Genomic DNA, 22,120 nt, shown 5'->3' on the forward strand with positions numbered 1-22,120 from the left:
GCCGTGATCGCAGAGTGGGTAGTCTTGGTCGCCATGGCGGAATTTCAGTGAGCCGGACATACAAGTCAAATGTAGTGACCGTGTCAAGATAGCTGCATCACGTCATCTGCATGCATCGACAATGCGGCGGAAGTGGTGATGGAGGAGGAAGGATGCAGGGTATCAGTCGATCGCGTGTGGAGCCCTGAGCACTAGTGCTTGCCTCTCGGCACGGGTAGTTCCAGTTGACAAACGCGACTTCACCGCGAAACCCGTGCCTCTGCAACAACGTCAGCGCCTCACACCCCCACCACTGCGAGCAGCCAGGAAGACGGACCCGATTCAGGTCTAGCAACGCCCGACTATCAGTAGCCTCAGCAGCAGCTCGGCAAGCGTGCCCGCACAATCTCTCCGCCGCCCAAGTGCCCCACCTTTGTCTGTACACAACTTCTGCAAGGCAGCGAACCTTTGCGCGCCCGCCCTCCGCCCACGCCCCACGCGCCCATACGCAACCGCTGCAAGAAGCTGAGCCCACGCTTGAGCTTCTTGGGGACATAGACGATATCACAAGGCTGATTGGGAGCTTTTCCCGCCGCGCTGCAGCCCGCCATGTCTCTGTCAATTGAAGAGCTCGACGCCACAGTGCGCGCCTTCTACGAGGGCCGCGGTGAGCAAGTACGTATCTATGCGACCCCGGCCAAGGCGTCCCATGAGAACACGGCTAACATGTCGCCCACTATAGCAAAAGCAAGCTCAGGCTACGCTGAACCAGGTAGGCGTCTGCAATCACCATCGCTGTAGGCTTGTCCCGCTAACCCTCGCATAGTTCAAAGAGAACCCAGATGCATGGCTTCTTGTTGACAAGATCCTATCCGATGCGCAGTACCCGCAGACGAAGTGTGAGTGCAGCGACGTGCTACAAGGCTGGTGGTCCTCGTTGCTAACAGTCGGCAGATCTCGGACTCCAGGTTCTCGACAATGTCATCATGACTAGATGGAAGGTGCTGCCTCGAGACCAGTGTCAGGGTATGCTACAGAACACTCTGTCTTCCGAGCGCTGCTAACCCAGTCAGGTATCCGAAACTTCATCGTCAACTTGATCATCTCGCTGTCCAACAACGACGAAAGCCTCCGCAACGAGCGCACCCTCCTAAACAAGCTCAACCTCGTCCTCGTCTCCGTCCTGAAGCAGGAGTGGCCCCACAACTGGCCGACCTTCATCAACGAGATCATATCGTCCTGCCACAGCAGCTTAGGAATATGCGAGAACAACATGGTCATCCTGCGACTTTTGTCTGAGGAAGTCTTTGATTACTCCGAGGAGCAGATGACTTCGGTCAAGCGAAAGGAACTGAAGCAGAGCATGTGCGACGAGTTCACGGCCATCTACCAGCTCTGCTCAGAGGTTCTGCGGACAGCCACCGAGGCGTCTCTGATTAAGGCGACACTCGAAACCTTATTGCGCTTCCTCAACTGGATCCCTCTCGGCTACATCTTCGAGACACCTCCAAGCGGCCAAAGCCTGATCGAGACCCTGCGAAGCCGATTCCTCGAAGTCCCCGATTTCCGCAACATCACCCTGAAGTGCTTGACTGAAATCGCCGGTCTACACACAGAACCTGCATACGACGATAAGCTTGTTTCTATGTTCACCGAGACATTGACGGCCATCTCGAAGATCATACCTCTTTCCCTGGACCTGAAGAGCACATACTCTTCAAGCAATGGTCGGGACCAGGAGTTCGTTCTGAATCTCGCGCTTTTCCTGACAAATTTCTTCACCATGCACCTGAACGTCATCGAAAACCTAATGAATAGGGACTTCCTCACGCATGGCCATTTCTACCTTATTCGCATAAGCCAGATCGACGATCGCGAGGTTTTCAAGATCTGCCTGGAATACTGGACCAAGCTCGTCTCGGAGCTCTACGATGAGATGCAGGCGCTTCCCATAACGGACATGAATCCTCTCCTGAACATGGGCATCCCCGGCAACGGCGGTCGCGAGTTGGCCAACTACCCTCTACGGAAGAACAAGTACACCGAGATTTTGTCCAACCTCCGAACAGTCATGATTGAGAAGATGGTGAGGCCCGAGGAAGTCCTCATCGTCGAGAACGATGAAGGTGAGATCGTCCGTGAATTCGTGAAGGAGAGCGACACGATCCAGCTGTACAAGTCCACTCGCGAGTGCCTCGTCTTCCTTACCCACTTGGACGTTAACGACACCGAGCAAATCATGTCGGAGAAGCTGGCCCGCCAAGTCGACGGCTCAGAGTGGTCATGGGCTAACTGCAATACCCTCTGCTGGGCCATCGGTTCCATCTCTGGTGCCATGAACGAGGAGACAGAGAAGCGCTTCTTGGTCACCGTCATTAAGGATCTACTCGGTTTGACTGAGATGAAGCGAGGAAAGGACAACAAAGCCGTTGTCGCCAGTAACATCATGTATATTGTCGGTCAATATCCTCGATTCCTCAAGGCCCACTGGAAGTTCCTCAAGACAGTCGTCAACAAGTTATTCGAGTTCATGCACGAGACCCACGAGGGTGTACAGGACATGGCTTGCGATACGTTCATCAAGATCGCGAACAAGTGCCGACGACACTTTGTTGCTCTTCAGCCCGGAGAGACCGAGCCCTTCATCGACGAGATCGTTCGCAACCTGAGAAAGATCACCGCCGACCTCTCACCCCAGCAAGTCCACACTTTCTACGAAGCCTGCGGTTACATGATTAGCGCACAAGGACAGAAGAGCATGCAGGAGCGCCTGATCGCCGATCTGATGTCCCTGCCAAACTCCGCATGGGACAACATTATCGCCCAAGCTAACCAAAACCCCGCTTGCCTCCAAGATTCAGAAGTCATCAAGATTGTTGGTAACATTATGAAGACTAATGTCGCAGCATGTGGTTCAATTGGACCCTACTTCTACCCCCAGATCGGCCGGATATACTTCGACATGTTGACAATGTACCGCGCGAGCTCACAGCTTATCGACGAAGCTGTCCAGCGAGAGGGTAACGTTGCAACAAAGATGCCCAAGGTCCGCGGCCTTCGTACGATCAAGAAGGAGATTCTGAAACTTATCAACACATACGTTGAGAAGGCCGACGACTTGGAGATGATCCACAATAACATTGTGCCGAAGCTGCTAGAAGCTGTCTTGATTGACTACAAAAACAATGTTCCCGATGCTCGCGAGGCCGAAGTGCTGAATGTCATGACGACGATTATCAACAAGCTACATGTACGTTGGCGCCCCAATCTGAGCAAGCACATGGTCGGACTCGCTCAGCCACTATCAAAACATATGCTAACCTTATCGCAGAGTATGATGGAGGATCAAATCATCAACATCATGGACAGCGTCTTCGAATGCACCTTGGACATGATCAACAAGGACTTTTCGGAATACCCCGAACACCGTGTCGAGTTCTTCAAGCTTCTACGCACCATCAACCTCCGCTGCTTCCCGGCTCTGCTTCGACTCGATGCCCGATCATTCAAGTTTGTTATCGACTCCTGCATGTGGGCAAGCAAGCACGACAACCGTGAGGTTGAGAGCGCCGGTCTGTCCATGTGCTTCGAGCTGGTTTCCAACATGTCCGAAACAGACCAGCAAACCTGCAACTCCTTCTTCCAAACATTCTTCACGACCATTCTTCAGGATGTATTCTTCGTGGTCACTGATAGCGATCACAAAGCCGGTTTCAAGTCCCAGTCGATGCTGCTGGCTAAAATGTTCTGGCTTGTCGACTCAGAGAAGCTGCAGGGTCCCATATACACGTCGCCAGATATGGCTCAGGCAGGCACCCCGAACCGAGAGTTCCTGCGGAACTTTGTCGGCAACCTGCTGGCGACTGCCTTCCCCAACCTCCAGACGTAAGTTCTATCCATTAGCTTGTATGACCCATGCTAATCAAATTCAGTGCCCAAATTGCATCCTTCATCGATGGACTGTTTGCGACCAACTCCGACCTGAACCGTTTCAAGGTCATTCTGCGCGACTTCCTGATCTCCCTGAAGGAGTTCTCTGGCGACAATGCTGAGTTGTTTGCCGAGGAGCGTGAACAGGCTGCCAAGACCGCGAAGGAGCAAGAGCGTGAACGAGCTATGAAGGTCGGTGGTCTGCTGAAGCCTTCGGAGATGGATGATGATGAGTTGTGACTTGACGTCGAGTTGAACGCAAATGTGGCTACGCGCACGCCCTATGATAGCGCACGCGCTCCCCACGAGTCTGCAGAAAACAAACGCTCCGACGATCTTCTCGATGGATGGGACATGTATGGCTTGTGAGTATCAGTGGTTATGGTGACTGAAGAGACGGTCGCGACGCTGCGTTGGATGGGAAGCGTAGAGTCAGTCGTATCGGCAAACTTGCGAGGGTGGGAAAATGGGTTCGTTTTGGTCTAATACCCTATAGACCTGTTACTTGTTCATTTGATACATGATTACCTAGCTGGCATGGACGTAGCCTGGCTTGGCTCACAGACTAAAACTGATGGGAGCGCTGTAGGCGTCGAGGCAACGTCGTATTGAGAGTGGAGAATAAAGCTCAAGTATTGAATCATCTGCCAGTATTGTCTCCTTGGTCCTGCCCTGCGGCTATTGCGCATGTATGTATGAGCTCACTCCCTGGCCGTCCCACTGTAGGTTGGATGTGAGATAGGTAGCAGCATGCAGTATGACGAGACCTGCCGGAATACATGGCTCTATCGCGGAGAATCTTGCCTTCCCGTATATACAGACCCACATGCCGATGAGCCTCGATAATGGCTGTAGCAGGGCGCGCGTGCGAACATGATGAGCGGCGTGTGCATCGGCAGTCGCGATCAGGTGCCCGGATGCAATCCTCTGCGGTTGAGCTACCTAGCTGAGCTAGCAGGAGCCACAGCTGGCCCTTACGTAACCCGGCGGCGCTGCCACTACAACGTCGGACGCGTCAATTGGGCAGACAGCGCGACGGGACTACTGTTCGGCAGAATATCCGCATGCGACACCTCCCCTGCCCCATGCGACCGACCTAACGACATCCGTCTGTGAGCAGTTGCTGAACCTCGTGGCGGCTATACGCCCGCTGATTCGCCCGCGCTCTCCAGTCGTGTGAACGACATGGGCATTCCGCCCTTCTGCCAGCGTATGCACAATCTCGTGGCCCTCCTACAATGAGTCGTCGGTGGCGTTCTCAAGCCAGGCCCCTCGTTCGGCATCTTCCAAATACCTGCTAACACGCTGTCTGACCAGGCCCAAGCGAGTCTATGGATTGAGCGGTCCACTGCAGGGTACCGCCAGCTGCATCGTGAGTGACTTCACTTCTCGACTTCCCTACCAACCACGCACGGCCGTTCTTTGGGCTGTCACCAGCAAGCCTCATCACGTCTTGAGCTTTTCTCCTGTCTCCACTGCCGAATAGGCGGCGGCCGAAGACCACACACCTGACATCGTGGGTCCTGTATGGTTGGATCTGCAACGCAACCCGGAACTGGATCCATCGCTTGTGCATCATCGTATGCGCATAGCCGCGAGGCTTCGAGAACAACACTTTTGAGTTTCTTCTTGCTACTAGCATCATGTACGTCTCCCCATCATATGGAGACCCTTCAACCCCGCCCACTGGTGGTTTTGAAAAAGACAGCCTCATCGACGAGTCTTGCTTCCAAAGAAGACACTACTGACTCAGCACGCTTTTCCAGGAAGTTCGGAAAGCACATCCAGAAACGGCAACTGGAAATCCCAGAATACGCCGCCAGCTTTGTCGACTACAAAGCACTCAAGAAGGTCCTTATGCTTTCCCTGCTATCGAGGCTTCACTGATCATGAATTCCGTAGCTCATCAAGAAACTTAGCGCTACACCAGTGATACCTCCACAGAGCGAGGGTTTTCAACATGAATCCCTGGATCCGCAATCGTCTTTGCAGGCAAACAAGGCCACTTTCTTCTTCCGAGTGGTAGGTCTTTGTGCCAGCGACGTATACATAGATTCTTACTTGATGCGCAGGAACGTGAGCTCGAAAAGGTCAACACGTTTTACCTACAGAAAGAGGCAGAGGTATGTTCAACTCGTTGTGTGTGGGGTGTTCAGCGCTCACTTCTGTCGCAGTTGCGTCTGCGCTTGACCACGCTTCTCGATAAGAAGAGAGTCATGCAACAACACCCGCAGTCTGTCTCCAAGACATCCTCGCGATATGTTGCCCTCGAGGAGGGGCTAAAGCAGTTTAGCATGGATCTTAACAAGCTTGAGGTGATTGGTCCGCACGCACTCGGGGCTGCCCCCACTAACCTGACTTAGCAATTCGTGGAAGTGAACGAAACAGCCTTTTCAAAGATCCTCAAAAAGGTTCGATGCACCCACCCTCTGTTGTCAACGGCCTGCTAACATTGCCTAGTGGGACAAAACATCCAAAGTCCGTTACCATCACCTGCGCATCATCGACATTGACTGACTCCATACCAGTCAAGGGAAAAGCAGCTTTACCTCGCGCGCGCCGTCGAAGTCCAACCATGCTTCAACCGAGAAGTCATCAGCACGCTGTCCGACCAAGCAACCCAGGCACTCCTTGATTTCTCAGGATGGGCTGAAGGCGAAGGAGTACAAGCCCCTCATCCCACAGCCGAACCACGCGTCTCCGAACCTGCTTTCGAAGCGAAACTCGAGCTCGACAACCAATTTGTGCAAGCCATCAACACCGCGAACCAAGGCAAGATAGAAGAGTGCCTCGCCCGTCTGTCGACCCTCCCCGATGCAAGCGACCACATCTCTAGAGCGTTTCTCAGCACCGTTGCCGAAGCGCCAGAGTCTGCATTGAGGATTTTGCTCGATTCGAATCTTGTGAATCTCCAGCAAGAGGATGAGATCAACGAGCGAAATTGTCTCCATAAGTCGGCCATCAGCGGAAGGATCGAAGTACTCAAACTTGGCCTATCGAGCAACGTGGATGTGCATGCGACGGACGTCTACGGCAGAATACCATTGCATTACGCTTGTATGCATGGGTACGTGGAGCTGGTTCAGGAACTCATAAACGCTGCTCCAGAAACAGTGAACTTCCGGGATCAGGACAGCTTCACGCCCCTTATACATGCCATTGTGCACTCAAAGCTCGCTTGCGTGGAGATACTCCTTTCGCGAGGTGCTGATCTTACGCGTCTGGGTCCTGGAGAGCATGTGCCGCTCAATCTCGCATGCCAATATGCATCGCTAGAGATCCTCGAACTCCTTCTACAAAGGTCAGCAGAGATGCTTTCGGATGCGGAAGGGCTGTTCCCTCAACACTTGGTGGCACGATCGGGCAAGACGCCAGAAGCCTTGCTGATGCTACGGAAATACGGCGCCGACCTCGACCAGCCGGACAAACTCTACCAATGGACGCCACTCTTTCATGCTGCGAGCGAGGGTCATGTGGAGTGTCTTAAGACGCTACTTCAATGTCAAGTCGACGTAGACATTGTGGATGAGAAGGGTCTTTCCGCCATGTACTACGCAACATGGGAAGGGCATCTAGAGTGCATGCAGCTACTTGCTTCTGTTGGACGCGGTGTCGGGCTCATGACACAGAAACAGGCCTCGCCTCAAATATCCTCTCAGCTGTCCAGCTCAATGCCTACAGCCATGGATATTGAAGGCGATCCTGACGGTATTCCCGAGTTCATCCTACCACCACCGATCATACCCTTCCGAAGATATGGCCACAACTTCCTCGACACGAAGACGTTCGTAGTCATCAACTTCGAGAAGGTGGGCAAAGATGCCATTCGATTCTATGACGAGTCGAAGTATCCTGCTGCAAGGCTTACCATCTCCTCGAAGAGCTCCGATCTTATACCACGCAATATCCTGCTACCCATACAAGATGAGTTCAAGGTCATCTCTTTCCAGATCGAGAATCTCGATACCTTCTCTATCGACTTCGACGTGTATCCTACGATAGGATCAAAGGTTATCGCTCGCAGTGTGGCTTCTTCAAAGGTATTTACGGAGCGTTCAAAAAGCACGGGCCGTTGGCATCTCGAACTGTTTGACCCAAGACTACGAGCCATTGGCAGAGTCACCTTCGACTTCCAGGTGGTCAAGCCGTTCCACGGAATTCCGCTCGAGATTACACACTTTGCAACTTACTGGAAGGCTACTAGTCAACTGGACTCACAGCCGCACACACTCATCACCGGATCCAGCCTGTCTGGTGAATACGTCCGCCTGTTCGTCCAACTGACTGCAGATGGCATACCGGTGCTACATCCGAGATGGAAGGTCAATCATCACGGGCTAGAAGTTCCGGTCAACATCCTTACGTATGCGCAATTCGCTGCGATCGGCGTCGCGCAAACCACCACGGCCGCAGACCAGCTTGCTGCGGAACTCGGCAACAATGGTTCGATCAACATACCAAATATCTATCAAATCATGGCTTCTTCGTTCATTACGCTGAAAGATGCCTTGTCGGCACTTCCGGCTCACATTCATGTGGAGCTGCACGTTCTGTTCCCATCCCGGCTCGAAGAAGAACGCCTCAAACTCGGCCCCACGCACGACATGAACGCTTTCGCGGACAAGATCTTATCTGTAGTCTTTGAACATGCACGTCGATTGAGGGAGCAAGGCGCGGGCGAGATAGATGGGACACTGAGAAGTGTGCTGTTCAGCTCCTTCAACCAGGACATCTGCACGGTTATCAACTGGAAGCAGCCCAACTGTGAGTTCAATCATAGAACAATGAATGCAACAGATGCTAACATTGAGATAGATCCAGTTCTCCTCTGCAACGAGCTCGGAGCCGATACTTCGCAGTCGCCTTCTGGAAATACAAACATCATTCAAAGCAGCGGCCGCACAACAACGTCTGTAAAGGAGGCTGTGCAAATCGCTAGAGACAACAACTTTATGGGCCTGATTTGCAGTTCGCGTTTACTGGTGAGAGGAATACGACTCACTACGCAATTCAGTACTAACAATGACCAGTCACTCGCTCCTGCCCTGATCGAATCGATCAAAACAGCCGGCCTGGTCCTCGTTACGGACATCACCGATTCCCCAGCCGAAGATGCCGCCCAATCCGCGAGCCTTCATGTGGCAAATCCGCGTCGACAGAACACACCCGACGGAGTCGATGGCTATCTCAAGGGCAACGGCGTACTCTGCTTCAACGAAACGGTCGACATGTAGACAGAGGTGGGGATGATGGACAGTTTGGTGGATCGGTTGTGGGCACATGGGTGAATGGATAATGGTGATACAGTTCAGGCGTTGCGCAATAGACTGGATATCTCGTGGGAATTGCTATACCAGTAGAGGGAAGGGTGTCATGATGCTTTCATTAACAAGTAGTAACTGTTAGACGGCGTGTCTTATCCGGTGCAGCTGGTTATGGAAGCCGAATTTGTTTTAAAGGCGCGCGTTATGTTAGCAAATTCGATATGCAAGTGAGATTGTTCAAGCAGTACCGTGTCTGGGCAAGGTGGTTTAGCATGTGATGGGGCTCGGCAGTGTCGATGGTCGCCGCAAACCGACAAGGGTGTGGCGTCCCGGTTCCGATTCGCGCGACGCCTCCATCGAAAAATGTCGAACGACGACATTTGTGGCTAGAAGCGCATGGTCTGTTGCCGCTTGTCGTTCGCTTTCGCATCTCTGTCTGAGCGCCCTACCCTCTGCAGTGCTTGGACCCTGCCGACCATGGTATACACATAATGTCGACTCTGAGCGCCCTTACTAGTCCGCTCCTCCGAAGGACGTGGACTTGCCGAGCTTGTATACGGTCCCAACGACACACGACGCCGCAGCGACAAGGCCTATGGCAACAGCGAAACACGTCGGCCGGGCACAGTGCATTCTCGACCCGCCTTGGAGCGCAGAGGACATTTGCAAGCCAGGCCAATGAGGCAGCCAATGCCACGGCCAAAGCTGCGGGGAGGGGCTCAAAGGGCAGCAAGAGAAGGAGACGACTGCTGATAACTGGAGGTGGAGTCGCAATCGGCGCAGCTATCGTCACAGTAAACGACGATGCTAAACACGCCTATGTGGCAGCGCAGCGCAGCTACAGGGTGGTTGCGACGCTGGTACTCAACATAAGAGAGTATGTGCCTGGTGCAATCCAATTGAACACTCGATAGCTAATATACCTGTTCTCACAGCTATCGCGACATACTCAAGCGTGACGATGAGCCCGACTACAACGAGCAACTCAAAGCCTGCCACCTCCGATGCGCCAAACGTACCCTCCGCACGCTCGAGAAGAACGGCTCCATCTTCATAAAGCTGGGACAACATCTGAGCAGCATGAACTACCTCTTGCCGAACGAATGGTGCGATACCTTTATACCGCTACAAGACCAATGCCCGATATCCTCCTTCGAATCCATACAGGACATGTGCCGGCGAGACACGGGCCTGGAACTCTCAGACTTCTTCTCAGAGTTCGAGGAACGGCCCATAGGCGCGGCCTCGCTGGCTCAAGTGCACCGCGCAACAGTCCGTGAGACTGGCCAGAAGGTCGCCGTCAAGGTACAACATCCAGCGCTAGACGAATGGGCCAAACTCGACCTGGCTTTGACAAGCTTCTCCTTCACCACGCTTAAGCGCTGGTTTCCCGAATACGATTTGACCTGGCTATCCGACGAAATGCAACTCTCTCTCCCACAAGAACTCGACTTCGCCCTTGAAGGGAAGAACGCTATGCGCGCACGTGAGTACTTCTCCCACGTCCGCGATGTGCCCGTCGTCATACCTAAAGTTCTCTGGGCCAAGCGCCGACTGCTTGTCATGGAATACGTATCTGGATTCCGGACAGACGACCTCAAGAGCTTGGATGAACACGGCATTGATAGAGATGAAGTGTCGGCAGCCTTGGCTCGGATATTCAACGAGATGATCTTTGGCAGAGATGCACCACTTCATTGCGACCCTCACGGTGGAAACATCGCCATTCGACACAACCCCGCTCGCGGAGGCAAGTCCAACTTCGATGTTATCCTATACGATCACGGTCTCTATCGCGACATTCCCTTGCCCCTGCGACGCAACTACGCAAAGCTTTGGCTCGCCGTCTTGGACGCTGACGAAGCTGGTATGCGCAAGTACGCCTATGAGGTAGCAGGGATCAAAGAAGAGCATTTCCCTCTATTCGCGTCGGCAATCACAGGAAGAGACTATACCGTGCTGGCGAAGAAGGAGAGTGGCACAGGTGGCGTGATGACGAGCAGGACAAGTGAAGAAAAGAAAGTCATCGGAGATGCTTTGGGAGACGGGTTGATTGAGAGCCTGATTGAGCTGCTTGGACAGGTTCCGAGGGTGATTCTGTTGATTTTGAAGACGAACGATCTGAGTAAGTCGTGCCACTATTCTCCATCAGACCTCGATACTGACTATTCCTCAAGCGCGCTCTTTGGACGAAGGTCTACATACACGCCAAGGCCCCATGCGCACTTTTCTCATTCTAGCCCGGTATGCTAGTCGTACGGTTTACGAAGAGAGTTTGGACAACCTCAACGGCAGCGTGCTTTGGCCGAGCAACTTCCTTAGCTGGCTGGGCGCGTGGACGAGACACATGCGAGTCGAAATGCAATTGAGTGGATATGAGACGTACCTCAAACTACGGGCCCTGCTGGGTATGCAGAAGATTGAGATTGGGGATAGTTTTAGAGAGTAAGACGATGAGCGTGGAGTTTGGCGTGATAGAGATTAGATTTCAGCATATGGTTGCATTGGAGCAGGTGGATGGTTCGCACTAGATTAGGTGTACAGCGAAAAAAGTTCATTCTGAAACTTGAAAGTCATGTCTAGATGGGCACATGTGGCGGTGCAGCATTACAGTGAACTGACGGCAGTACCCACTCGGCCTGAGCATACGGCAATACGGAACAGGCGGGACGTGATCTGAGCTGGATCATACGTGTGGCGGTGCCGTTTACCCAGGAATGTGTGGCCTTGCATGTGGCTCGCGTCTAGACGAATGATAGTCTTGGTGTTTGACTGGTGGTTTGCAGTGTGTTTGAGGCGAGGTCGGGTGATAGGGTGCAGCTGAGGCGTCGCAGTGAGCGCCCAGAAGCTCGAAACATGTACGGACAAGACCAAGAAAACGTAGATGGGACTGGAGACAGTTCCAGCACCATGTGCGGCAGCAGAGATGTGGTCGAGGGATACGCTGTTATTTCGGTCCATGGATATGCTAGCGGGCGGTGACAGGGAGGTCGGGCGGGTTTGACATCATCGATGCCATGCGTCTCGTGGGCAAACGCAATCCTGACAGACACGCGTTCGCCATCCAGACAAGGAGTACACCTGCCAGGACTCTTGTTGCTACTATTCTGAACCCAATTCCCCGTGGAAAGCATATATCGCGAGTCGTTCGGCTCCAGTTGTCAGCAGTTCGCATCGGTCTCCCACCAGGCGGGGCAAGCGCCAAGGCAGCACAAGGCATCCTCGCGCAATCGCATCGTTCACGCCGCAGCGCTCAACGCCCTAGCCGCCGGGCCTGGACAGCAGAGACAGAGGCGGGATAGCGACTGGCAGCGATTGCAAAGGATTGTATAAGCAGCTGCCATCGCAGGCCGGGAGCTCTTCGGGCAGGACCGTGAACGCCCGCCGCGCCTTTGTAGACTACGCACGGCCGCTCTGGCACCGCACAGCCTCCTCCAGTACCTGTACTGCAGCACCCTCGTCGCTCCGCCGCAGCCCAGAGACGCCATACATCACCACCACCACGGCCCTCCGCGAAGAGGCCCCCCATACCACCGCGAGCTCTGAGAGCCGCCCCTCGACCGCCGCCTCCAGCTCCCGCTCTCCCGCACCTGCGCGCCCTGCTCGTGCGCTGCGTATCCGCGCATCATGGACGGCGCCGGCCAGCCCAACCTGCGCATCACCAGTACGTCTGACCTCCCGTGACCCCCGAGACGACACTGACACGATGCAGTCATCGCCGCCGATGGGCTCTACAAGCGCGATGTGTTCCGTATGTATGCCCCCAGCCAGGCCCATGGCGTCACGTCGCTCATGCATGTGCTGCAGGATTTCCGGACCCCTTCGCCGTGGCCACGATCAATGGCGAGCAGACGCGCACCACGAGCGTCATCAAGAAGACGCTGAACCCCTACTGGAACGAGAGCTTCGACATGTACGCTGCCCCGGGCCCGTCCCTCGCCTCCCACGCTTTCCCATGACGCTAACACACGACACAGGAAAGTGAACGAAGAGAGCGTCCTCGCGGTTCAGATCTTTGACCAGAAGAAGTTCAAGAAGAAGGACCAGGGCTTCCTGGGCGTCATCAATGTCCGCATAGGGTCGGTGATAGACCTCGACGCGGGCGGGGATGGTAGGCCTGATCCATGCCGCTCCTGCGCCATATGCTAACAAACCCTCAGAGATGCTTACGCGCGATCTCAAAAAGTCCAACGACAACATGGTCGTCCACGGCAAGCTTATCCTCAACCTCTCTACTAACCTCACCGCGCCCATCAGCCAAGGCGGCCAGAACGCCACCCGCCCGACCGCATCCCCGCACCCATCCGTAAACGGGGCTCCTGCTGGCGCTGTGCCAACTCCACAACAATCGACGACGAACCTCCACCCTCCTGACGTATATCCCGGCCAGCAACGACCATCAGTCGCAGGCCAACCCGCTGCCCAGCGTCTCAGCCAAGCGCCTCCAGCAGGCACGCCAACCGGCCCGCCCGCTGGACCTGGTCCCGCACCGAATGGAGCAAACCCCGCTCGCAACAGCGGCGGTGCATACAGCGCCTTTGAGGATGCGCAAGGAAGACTACCGAATGGCTGGGAGCGCCGTGAGGATCACCTAGGGCGAACCTACTACGTCGACCACAACACCAGGCAGACCACCTGGATCAGGCCAGGCGCAGGCTTCAACGAAGCAGACCAGCGCCGAGATGTAGCTGCGCAGACTCAACAGGAGCGCATGCGACATCAGAACCGCATGTTGCCCGAAGACCGAACGGGAGCCAACTCACCTACCCTCACCGAGCGCCAGCCATCGCCGCCCGCTGGCTCAGCCAACGCCGCAAGCATGATGGCGACTGGAGCGACTACTGCTGGTACAGGAGAGCTCCCGTCTGGTTGGGAGCAGCGGCATACCCCCGAGGGTCGGCCATACTTTGTTGATCACAACACGCGAACGACAACATGGGTGGATCCGCGCCGACAACAGTACATTAGGATGTACGGTGGTCAGGCCGCGAACGGAAGCACAATTCAACAACAGCCCGTCTCTCAACTTGGACCACTACCATCTGGATGGGAAATGCGCCTCACCAACACGGCCAGAGTTTACTTTGTGGACCACAACACGAAGACCACCACGTGGGACGATCCGAGATTGCCTTCTTCGTTGGACCAGAACGTACCTCAGTACAAGCGCGATTTCCGTCGCAAGCTCATCTACTTCAGATCGCAACCTGCACTGCGCATTGTCAGTGGCCAATGTCACGTCAAGGTGCGCCGAACGCATATCTTCGAAGACTCCTACCACGAGATTATGCGCCAGAGTGCTGCCGATCTGAAGAAGCGATTAATGATCAAGTTCGACGGTGAAGACGGTTTGGATTACGGAGGTCTTTCTCGAGAATTCTTCTTCCTGCTTTCCCACGAGATGTTCAACCCCTTCTACTGCTTGTTCGAATACTCTGCGCACGACAACTACACTCTTCAGATCAACCCTCATTCCGGCATTAACCCCGAACATTTGAACTATTTCAAGTTCATTGGTCGTGTTGTTGGTCTGGCCATTTTCCACCGCCGTTTCTTGGACGCCTTCTTCATCGGAGCTTTCTACAAGATGATCTTGAGGAAGAAGGTCGCCCTTCAGGACATGGAGGGTGTCGATGCGGACTTCCATCGCAACTTGGAATGGATGCTGTAAGTTGAGTATCTGGTTTCAGTGGACATGAGCTAACAACAGTAGGAACAATGATATCACAGACGCTCTAGAGCTGACCTTTGCAACCGACGACGAACGTTTCGGTGAAACCGTCAGCATTGAGCTGAAGCCCGGAGGCGATGACATCGAGGTGACTAACGAGAACAAACACGAATACGTTGAGTATGTAAACCTGATCTTGCTCTGTTCCAGAGTCGTGCTAACCGCTTAGGCTCATTACCGAATGGCGCATTCAGAAACGAGTTGAAGAGCAATTCCAGGCCTTTATCACCGGATTCCACGAACTCATCCCTGCGGATCTTGTGAACGTCTTTGACGAACGTGAGCTCGAATTGCTCATCGGTGGTATTGCGGATATCGATGTCGATGACTGGAAGAAGCACACCGATTACCGTGGCTACACAGAAAACGACGAGGTCATCCAGAACTTCTGGAAGTGCATTCGCAGTTGGGACGCTGAGCAGAAGTCCCGTCTCCTACAATTCGCTACTGGTACATCACGTATCCCCGTCAACGGATTCAAGGATCTGCAAGGTAGTGATGGACCGAGAAGATTCACGATCGAGAAGGCTGGTGAGCCCAACCAATTGCCAAAATCACACACATGGTATGATATACATCCAAGTCAATACCCGCGTCAACTACTAACAAGATGCTCAGTTTCAACCGTCTCGATTTACCACCGTACAAAACGTTCGAAGCACTCAACCAGAAACTTACAATTGCTGTTGAGGAAACCGTCGGTTTCGGACAAGAATAAACACATTGCTGTCCAGGAGAAGCCGTGCGCGTTGACTGCAGTTGCGGTCGAGGAAGTGTGGAAGACTACTACATGGCGTTGTCGTCGTTGTACAAAATCTGCGAAAGGAAAGGAGCATCATTAGTATATGGCGAGAGCACGCTCCTTGGGATGGTATATGATACTTGGTTTTCAGAACTTGTCTCTAATCTGGCTCACCTCCAGTGTATGCGTGGGACATATTTGCATTGCTTGCACGTGCGCATGTGGCGTTTTGGGGTTGAGAGGATTGGAAGTAGGATAGCGCTTTTCTTATATGAGCGCTGCGTCAATCAAAGATGATGAGGTATGAAAGGAGTCTACGTGATACTTTAATATGTCTGATGTATGTTGAGTTGGTGTGTGCTAGGTTTCACATCATACTTTTTTGGTGACATGATATCGTTCACATGAACCTGAGCAGTCTGATGGCCTTTCGTGGAGGTAATCCGGAGGAACATATATCAGTCCACCGCGGCACGGCACATGATCTTTCAATGTAATTTCCAAACTCATCGGGAACTCATCTACATGTGCCAGCCACGGGCCTCAAGCGTATGGATAGCGAGATTTGGGGAGCGAACGCCCGTGCTTGCCGATCAGTCACCACGATGAGGCTGTTTGTTGGATGACAATTCAATCGACGCTAGCATACAACGAAGAACCGCAGCGTCTTTCGGCAGAAGCCGAGCTATGGGCACGGAATGCATAGCAACATGTCATGAGATGTGGGTTCACGATGTATAGTTGCCCATGTTAAGATCTTGCAAAGTCCGGAGATGCGCCATAGATCGTTAGCTAGCTGCAAGCATCGAGCCATAGAGGAAGGGGCGCAGTTCCGGCGGCCGTATTATAGCCTCTTCTTGGCGCCCATCCCCTTTGCAACGGCTTTGATCCCCGTCGCTGGTTCGTGAAGTGACCGGCACCCTGGCGTTCATCATGCCCGCTGGCCAATTAACATCCTGACTCGGGTAGCTTCGACAAGCGAAATGCAAGCTGCCTCTGTTGTGGCTTTCCTCCGGCGTCGTCTTCACTTCTTGCACCACCACACGCCCACGCAGGTTGCCGGGCAATGCTGTGCTTGCATGTGCCAGCTCAGCTGCGTCCTACCCACCTGCCTTTGAGCGGCGAAGGAAACAATAGTGGATACAGCAGACAAGAGGCAAAAAAATACGCTCTTGGTGCATTGAAATCCCTAATTTTAGTTTTAGGAGGGAGGAGACAGCGTCCGGCGCGCTAAACCACGTCTCTTCCGCTATTATCTTCCGAGCCTGGCACACACTAAGCGACACGGCGTTAGCCCCGTGTCTTGAGCAGATGCGCGGCAAGGGGAAGCACTGATGCTTTTTGTCTGTCGCCTTGACTCTCAGTCTTGGTACTTCCGGGGAAAGGGGATTAAGGTTATTGGTTTTGTTTGGTGTTTGACAAGAGGGGATTAGGGATTGCGGGTTTCCCGAGGAGTGGAAAGTTTAAATCATGGCCTTTCTTTACTCCCTGTCGCAGCTCTCTTTCCCTTCTTCCTCTTCTTACTCTCGTCGCACTCCTCGAAGTCTATCCGTCCTCCTACCTTTCTCGGTGATATTCACTACTCAGACTACGATACCCACCATTCGCTTTGGGCATCAACGGTTTTACAGCTTAATATCCTTTTAATTTGAACCGACTTCCTCGATATCTATACCTACTTCACCCCTTCCGAACCAAACGTCGAATATCAAGATGCGTTTCATCACCGCTATTGCCTTTGCCGCCACTGCCAGCTTCGTTGCTGCGCAGGACAAGTGCGACGCCCAGAACATTGTCGACACCTGTGTCCAGGGCTACCAAGGTCGTATCGACGACTGCAACAAGAACGGCAATGACTTCATCTGCCTCTGCGACGTCTACAGAGACGTTCTCGTCTGCTACAACAACTGCCCTGGTGAGTCCATTTATTAGACAAGAAAAGAGCCAACAGATGATCTAACCCATTACTGTAGACTCCCTCGAGAAGCCTCCCGTCCAGAACACCGTAACCTCCTACTGCGGTGCCGCCGAGCCCCTCCGCGCCGCTGCTTCCTCCTCCATGGCTTCCGTTGCCAGTGTCGCTGCCACACAATCCCACGCTGCTGCTAGCGCTACCAGCGCCATGACCAGCGCTACTGGCACTGGATCCGAGTCCGAGTCTGCGCCCAGCGCGACTGCCAGCAGCTTCGAGGGTGCCGGTAGCTCGTTCGGTGTACCTGCCGGTGCGGCCATCGTTGCCCTGTTCGCTGGTCTGTTGTAGAGTAGCATGTTCGAGAGAGGGACTTGTGGTTCGTGTAGTTGTGAATAGGATAATCTTTAATCGGGGATACTAAGTGTTGGCGATTGGTTGGATATATTGAGCTGCGTGCGTGAGTGATGTGTGTGTCGTGATGTTCGTCTTGTTGTTGCGGCGGTAGTCGGTTCTTCAACATCTCAGTATTCAAGAGATAGGTCTATACCTTTATGACTTGCGCAGGAAAGTGTGATGCGAATAACAGGATTGAGAAGTGAGCATGATCTTATGTAAGGAAAAGTCTAAAAACGTCTGCGGGCTACAGCAACATAAGAACATACAGAGTAGGCGACCTAACGTCGATGTAGGCTCTAGGGTGGTTAGCTTCTTCCTAGGTTGACGTGGCATGATGTAGGTGATATCTTGTAGAATTTGAATTTGGATTGATCATCTAGGCTCTATATTCTCAGCAACCCTTAGTGCAAGAAAATGACACGCACGTACAACTAAACAGTTCCTATGCTCCTCGCTTTTGCTCGATACCGAAAAGATATGGCTGACCACCGAAGAAACAAAACGCCATTTTTCCATGCACATGCAACTCCATCACCACTTATGTCAACACATCTACTCCTCGTCGACAACACGGCCCCACTCGTGTCCCTCCATACCGTCGCTACCCCACATGATGCCCTTGAGGGAGTTCTTGAAGTAGCTCGCGTACGCGCCAGAGTCGCCCTTGACCATGGGGACCTCGATATCCTTTCCTCGGAAGTGGATCTGGCTGATAGGAGCGACGAACCACGCAGTACCAGCCGCGAAAGCTTCGACAAGACGCCCTTCCTTGGCCGCCTCCTCAATTTCAAAGACGTTGAACTTGCGCTCAACAACCTCGAGAGTCTCCAAGTCGGCTGAAGGGGAGGAAGAAGTGAGTCTTGAGCGGGCGAGTTCTAGGATAGACCTCCTTGTGACACCGTCCAAGACAATACGCTCGTTGAGGTCAGCAGTGACAAGCTGTAGCTTTCCTTCCTTGGTCTTCCACACGACGAAGAAGTTGCTCGCGCCTGCCTCGGTGATGGTGCAGTCGTCGCCGAAGAGCCAGAGGATCTGGTGGTATCCCCGCTTTCTCGCTTCGCCTTGGGCAACCAGCGAGGGACCATAGTTGGCACCAACTTTGGCGTAGCCGAAACCGCCGGGCCATGCGCGGCACATGTCGTCTTGGGAGGCGAGCAACTTGATACCACCGCTCATGTCGCCCATGGGTGCGAAGCAGCATAGGATGACGAACAGAAGAGCCTCTTTCGGTCGCTCAACACCGAGAGCGGGGTCGGAAGCAATCATGGTGGGACGAATGTAGAGGAACTGTCCTGGTCGGTCCTTGGGGAGCCATTTGGCACCATCGGTGGCACAAAGCTTGACAATGAGCTTGAGGAGCTCCTCAGGGTCGAATGCGGGGAGAGCGATACGGTTCGTGGACATGAGCATGCGGCGGCAGTTCAGGTCTGGGCGGAAAAGACGAAGTTTGCCGTCGTATCCGCGGTACAGCTTCATGCCCTCGAAACATTCGGTTGCGTAGTGCAGGCATGAGGCTGTGGGTGCGAGAGAAAGCGGGCCGTAGGGCTTGAGCTCAGGTGCTGCCCAGCCGGACTCGACAGTCCATTGAGCTTGCACCATGTGGTCGGTGCAGACCTTCTGGCTGGCCATCTCTGCTGAGCCTACAGCGGGAACGGAGCGCGGGGTGCTGGTGTATGTGCAAGAAACCTTGGAGGCATCGAGTTCAGCGAGAGGTGCGTCGACGACATCTTGGCTTTTGCTTGCGGGCTCGTTTGGTGGTGTGGCAGTGATGGAGTTTGTGAGCGACGCAGAGTCGATTTGTGCTGGGGCGTTCTTGAGAAGCGCAGATTTGATGCCGTCTTGGGTGAGTTCGGTAACAGTCTCGATATGGTTCGGGGGTGTGACGGCGCTGGGTGCCATGATTGCTGTGTGTAAGATCGGGTAGTCGTTAAGCTATCAATTGAGATAGCAACGGGTGGACAAAGAATTTACGTTTGCTTCTGTGTGGTAGCGAAGTAAGTAGTCCAATGTGGAATGAGAAGACGGGTACCCCGACGTGCTCTTATACAAAGGCCTTGAAAAAATTCGGTCAAGAGTCACACGCGTCCCTATCACACGCGCGGGAGCAAACCCACCTACCCGAACGATCCATCGATGTAATGTCTGCCCAGCCGCCTGCGGATTACGGCGGCGGTCTAGTGTGTTCCCTTCAAGAATGCAAAGATAAAGGGTTCCACTTGCAGCCGATTTAGACCCTCTCTCCAGAGAAACCAGTCTGGAGACTGATTGCGCCCGTTTGCCTCTTCCTTCTATGACATCAAACGTCTTTCTCGTTGGTTGGACATCACACAAGCAATTTGCCGTCGAAGAGAACGCCGAAAGACGCGTCTTCCAGAAGCCGTCGAAACCGGGGTCGTGACGTTAGCGTACCTGAGGACTAAGGATGCGCATGGCGGGCGTAGGGCGTGTGTGCCGAGCCTGCGGTATCCTTGTACCTACCGCTAGTATCCGCGACCAGTTCGCGCGTCCGATCCCCGGACATGGAGATTGGGGATTGTATAACATAGCGGTGCAATATCGGGCCTGTTCAAATGTCGGGGTAGTACGAGTGATGATGCGTAGTATCTGCGATGTCGGACTGAACTTCCAGAAGCATGAAGTTGGAGTCTTGTGGGAGAGGGCGAAGTAGCTCGGTAATCAGCGGTACAAGCGATGGGGAACTTCACCGCAGGGAAAAAATGCTCAAGTGACCTTTTCAAAACAACAGGGTATCATATTCTACGACGGCCATGCCGATTGCAGTCTTTTCAATGGCGCTATCTACCGAAGTCCCGTCACGATGCCTGCACGTACTTCTGTATGTCCGTACATAGCCCGCCACCACCTCTATCCGTCGCAAAGTGAACTTCACGATGCCGGAGATGACGACGGATCGCTGACCTGACTCGCCGCCAATGTCTGGCTTGCCCTCAAGCTATCGATGCCCTTCATGATGCCATCCGCAACCTCGCCAACTCGTCCTTCAAGCGTGCTGAAGTCCATCCTGCTAATTGCAGCATTGATTTGTTCCGTTACAAGTTCGTCCTGCACGACTTCCGCTGTAACCTTGCCCTCCGTTCTCCAGTATTCCTCGCGCACGCCTCGCAACGCTGGATCGCGGTTCACCGAGTTTGTGAGTAGAGCAAGCGCGCGCATCTTGTTGAAGGTGTCTTCGGACGTTCGTGTGGTTGCTTCGATGCGTTCGGCGATGGAAACAGGCTTGGCGAGCCAGCGGTTCGTGCTTGTAGCCCAGAGGACAAATGCGAAAGCCATGTCTACCACTGCGAAGGTGACGTAGCGTAGAAAGCGGACACGCCAGTAGGCCGAATCGATATCTTGCACGTACTGTGCGCGCTTGTTGAGCGTAATATCGTACGTGCCCATGTACCACACTTCCACCACCATCATGAGCAGTCCCACAATCGTTGCGTGTGTGCGGAACCGCGAGCCTTCACTTCCCACAAGCGATGACGTCGCGAGACCAAGAACCCCTAATTGAAATATGTGCGATGTGACGATCTTGGGGAGCGAGTACAAGAAGTGGTTTTGCTGGTCGTTTCCGTTGGCTGTGGTGCACCAGACACAGTTCAACAGCGTGTCCGGGCCATATGCCAGGTACAGCAGTTTGTTGCGCACGCTCGAGGTGAACTTTGTCCGTAAGGCATCGTCCTCATCTGTAAGCGGCCGGAGGTGCCGTAGCCGCGCGAACAGTACACTCGTCTCGGTCCGTATGTGGCTCTGTGTCTTGAGGAATATGTTGTCCGGTGCGAAGCGCGACAAGGAGAGGATGAGGCACGCGACAGCGCTCGCGAAGAGCAAGTTCAGCGCCTGCTGGACTCTCGGGGGCGTCGGCCGTATTGGTACGCTTCGTCCGGTCGCGCGCGCGAGGTTGATCCAGTCGAGGACGCGGGGTATGAGGAAGGGCCCGAAGATGATGAGGATGGAGTGGACATTCTGGGGGAGAAACGTCAGGCGCGGGATGACGACGTAGGACACGACCAGCAGCACAATCGAGCGCACGTTGAACATTGTGGGTGTCGCGTTATCATGGGCGAGTCGGCGAGGGCTGTGGTGTCGCTGAGGACATGTGTCCTCGCATTCGACCAAACGTGTGGGTGACGTGTGAGCGTCGGCGGAACTGAAGCGCG

At 53.9% G+C, this 22,120-nt stretch overlaps 7 protein-coding genes across 7 annotated transcripts; 5 read left to right on the forward strand and 2 right to left on the reverse strand.

Annotated features, from left to right (window-relative positions):
• Positions 1-588: 588 nt before the first annotated feature.
• Positions 589-4,149, forward strand: XPO1 (Exportin-1; the record flags this gene model as incomplete). The annotated part of the gene is made up of 7 exons (XM_049330070.1): positions 589-654; positions 722-751; positions 806-878; positions 934-1,005; positions 1,053-3,229; positions 3,311-3,864; positions 3,912-4,149. The coding sequence occupies 7 exons, from the start codon at positions 589-591 to the stop codon at positions 4,147-4,149; spliced, it is 3,210 nt and encodes a 1,069-aa protein (XP_049190566.1).
• A 1,422-nt stretch (positions 4,150-5,571) lies between these two features.
• Positions 5,572-9,143, forward strand: J4E83_003132 (uncharacterized protein; the record flags this gene model as incomplete). Its single annotated transcript, XM_049330071.1, has 9 exons — positions 5,572-5,760; positions 5,812-5,931; positions 5,982-6,032; positions 6,084-6,224; positions 6,273-6,320; positions 6,370-6,387; positions 6,438-8,673; positions 8,725-8,891; positions 8,940-9,143. The coding sequence occupies 9 exons, from the start codon at positions 5,572-5,574 to the stop codon at positions 9,141-9,143; spliced, it is 3,174 nt and encodes a 1,057-aa protein (XP_049190567.1).
• Positions 9,144-9,650: 507 nt separating this feature from the next.
• On the forward strand, positions 9,651-11,622 carry J4E83_003133 (uncharacterized protein; the record flags this gene model as incomplete). The annotated part of the gene is made up of 4 exons (XM_049330072.1): positions 9,651-9,653; positions 9,758-10,050; positions 10,109-11,298; positions 11,351-11,622. The coding sequence occupies 4 exons, from the start codon at positions 9,651-9,653 to the stop codon at positions 11,620-11,622; spliced, it is 1,758 nt and encodes a 585-aa protein (XP_049190568.1).
• A 1,178-nt stretch (positions 11,623-12,800) lies between these two features.
• J4E83_003134 (uncharacterized protein) lies at positions 12,801-15,622 on the forward strand (the record flags this gene model as incomplete). The annotated part of the gene is made up of 8 exons (XM_049330073.1): positions 12,801-12,837; positions 12,886-12,924; positions 12,981-13,086; positions 13,151-13,284; positions 13,334-14,840; positions 14,887-15,024; positions 15,074-15,469; positions 15,523-15,622. The coding sequence occupies 8 exons, from the start codon at positions 12,801-12,803 to the stop codon at positions 15,620-15,622; spliced, it is 2,457 nt and encodes an 818-aa protein (XP_049190569.1).
• A 1,737-nt stretch (positions 15,623-17,359) lies between these two features.
• On the forward strand, positions 17,360-17,906 carry J4E83_003135 (uncharacterized protein; the record flags this gene model as incomplete). The annotated part of the gene is made up of 2 exons (XM_049330074.1): positions 17,360-17,561; positions 17,620-17,906. The coding sequence occupies 2 exons, from the start codon at positions 17,360-17,362 to the stop codon at positions 17,904-17,906; spliced, it is 489 nt and encodes a 162-aa protein (XP_049190570.1).
• A 600-nt stretch (positions 17,907-18,506) lies between these two features.
• J4E83_003136 (uncharacterized protein) lies at positions 18,507-19,853 on the reverse strand (the record flags this gene model as incomplete). Its single annotated transcript, XM_049330075.1, has 1 exon — positions 18,507-19,853. The coding sequence occupies one exon, from the start codon at positions 19,851-19,853 to the stop codon at positions 18,507-18,509; it is 1,347 nt and encodes a 448-aa protein (XP_049190571.1).
• Positions 19,854-20,840: 987 nt separating this feature from the next.
• On the reverse strand, positions 20,841-22,001 carry J4E83_003137 (uncharacterized protein; the record flags this gene model as incomplete). The annotated part of the gene is made up of 1 exon (XM_049330076.1): positions 20,841-22,001. One exon carries the CDS (start codon positions 21,999-22,001, stop codon positions 20,841-20,843), a length of 1,161 nt encoding a protein of 386 aa, XP_049190572.1.
• Positions 22,002-22,120: the final 119 nt, after the last annotated feature.

This window comes from Alternaria metachromatica (assembly GCF_023757995.1).
Source record: "Alternaria metachromatica strain BMP 0045 chromosome Unknown scaffold_5, whole genome shotgun sequence".
In the NCBI taxonomy this organism is placed as follows: Eukaryota; Fungi; Ascomycota; class Dothideomycetes; order Pleosporales; family Pleosporaceae; genus Alternaria; species Alternaria metachromatica.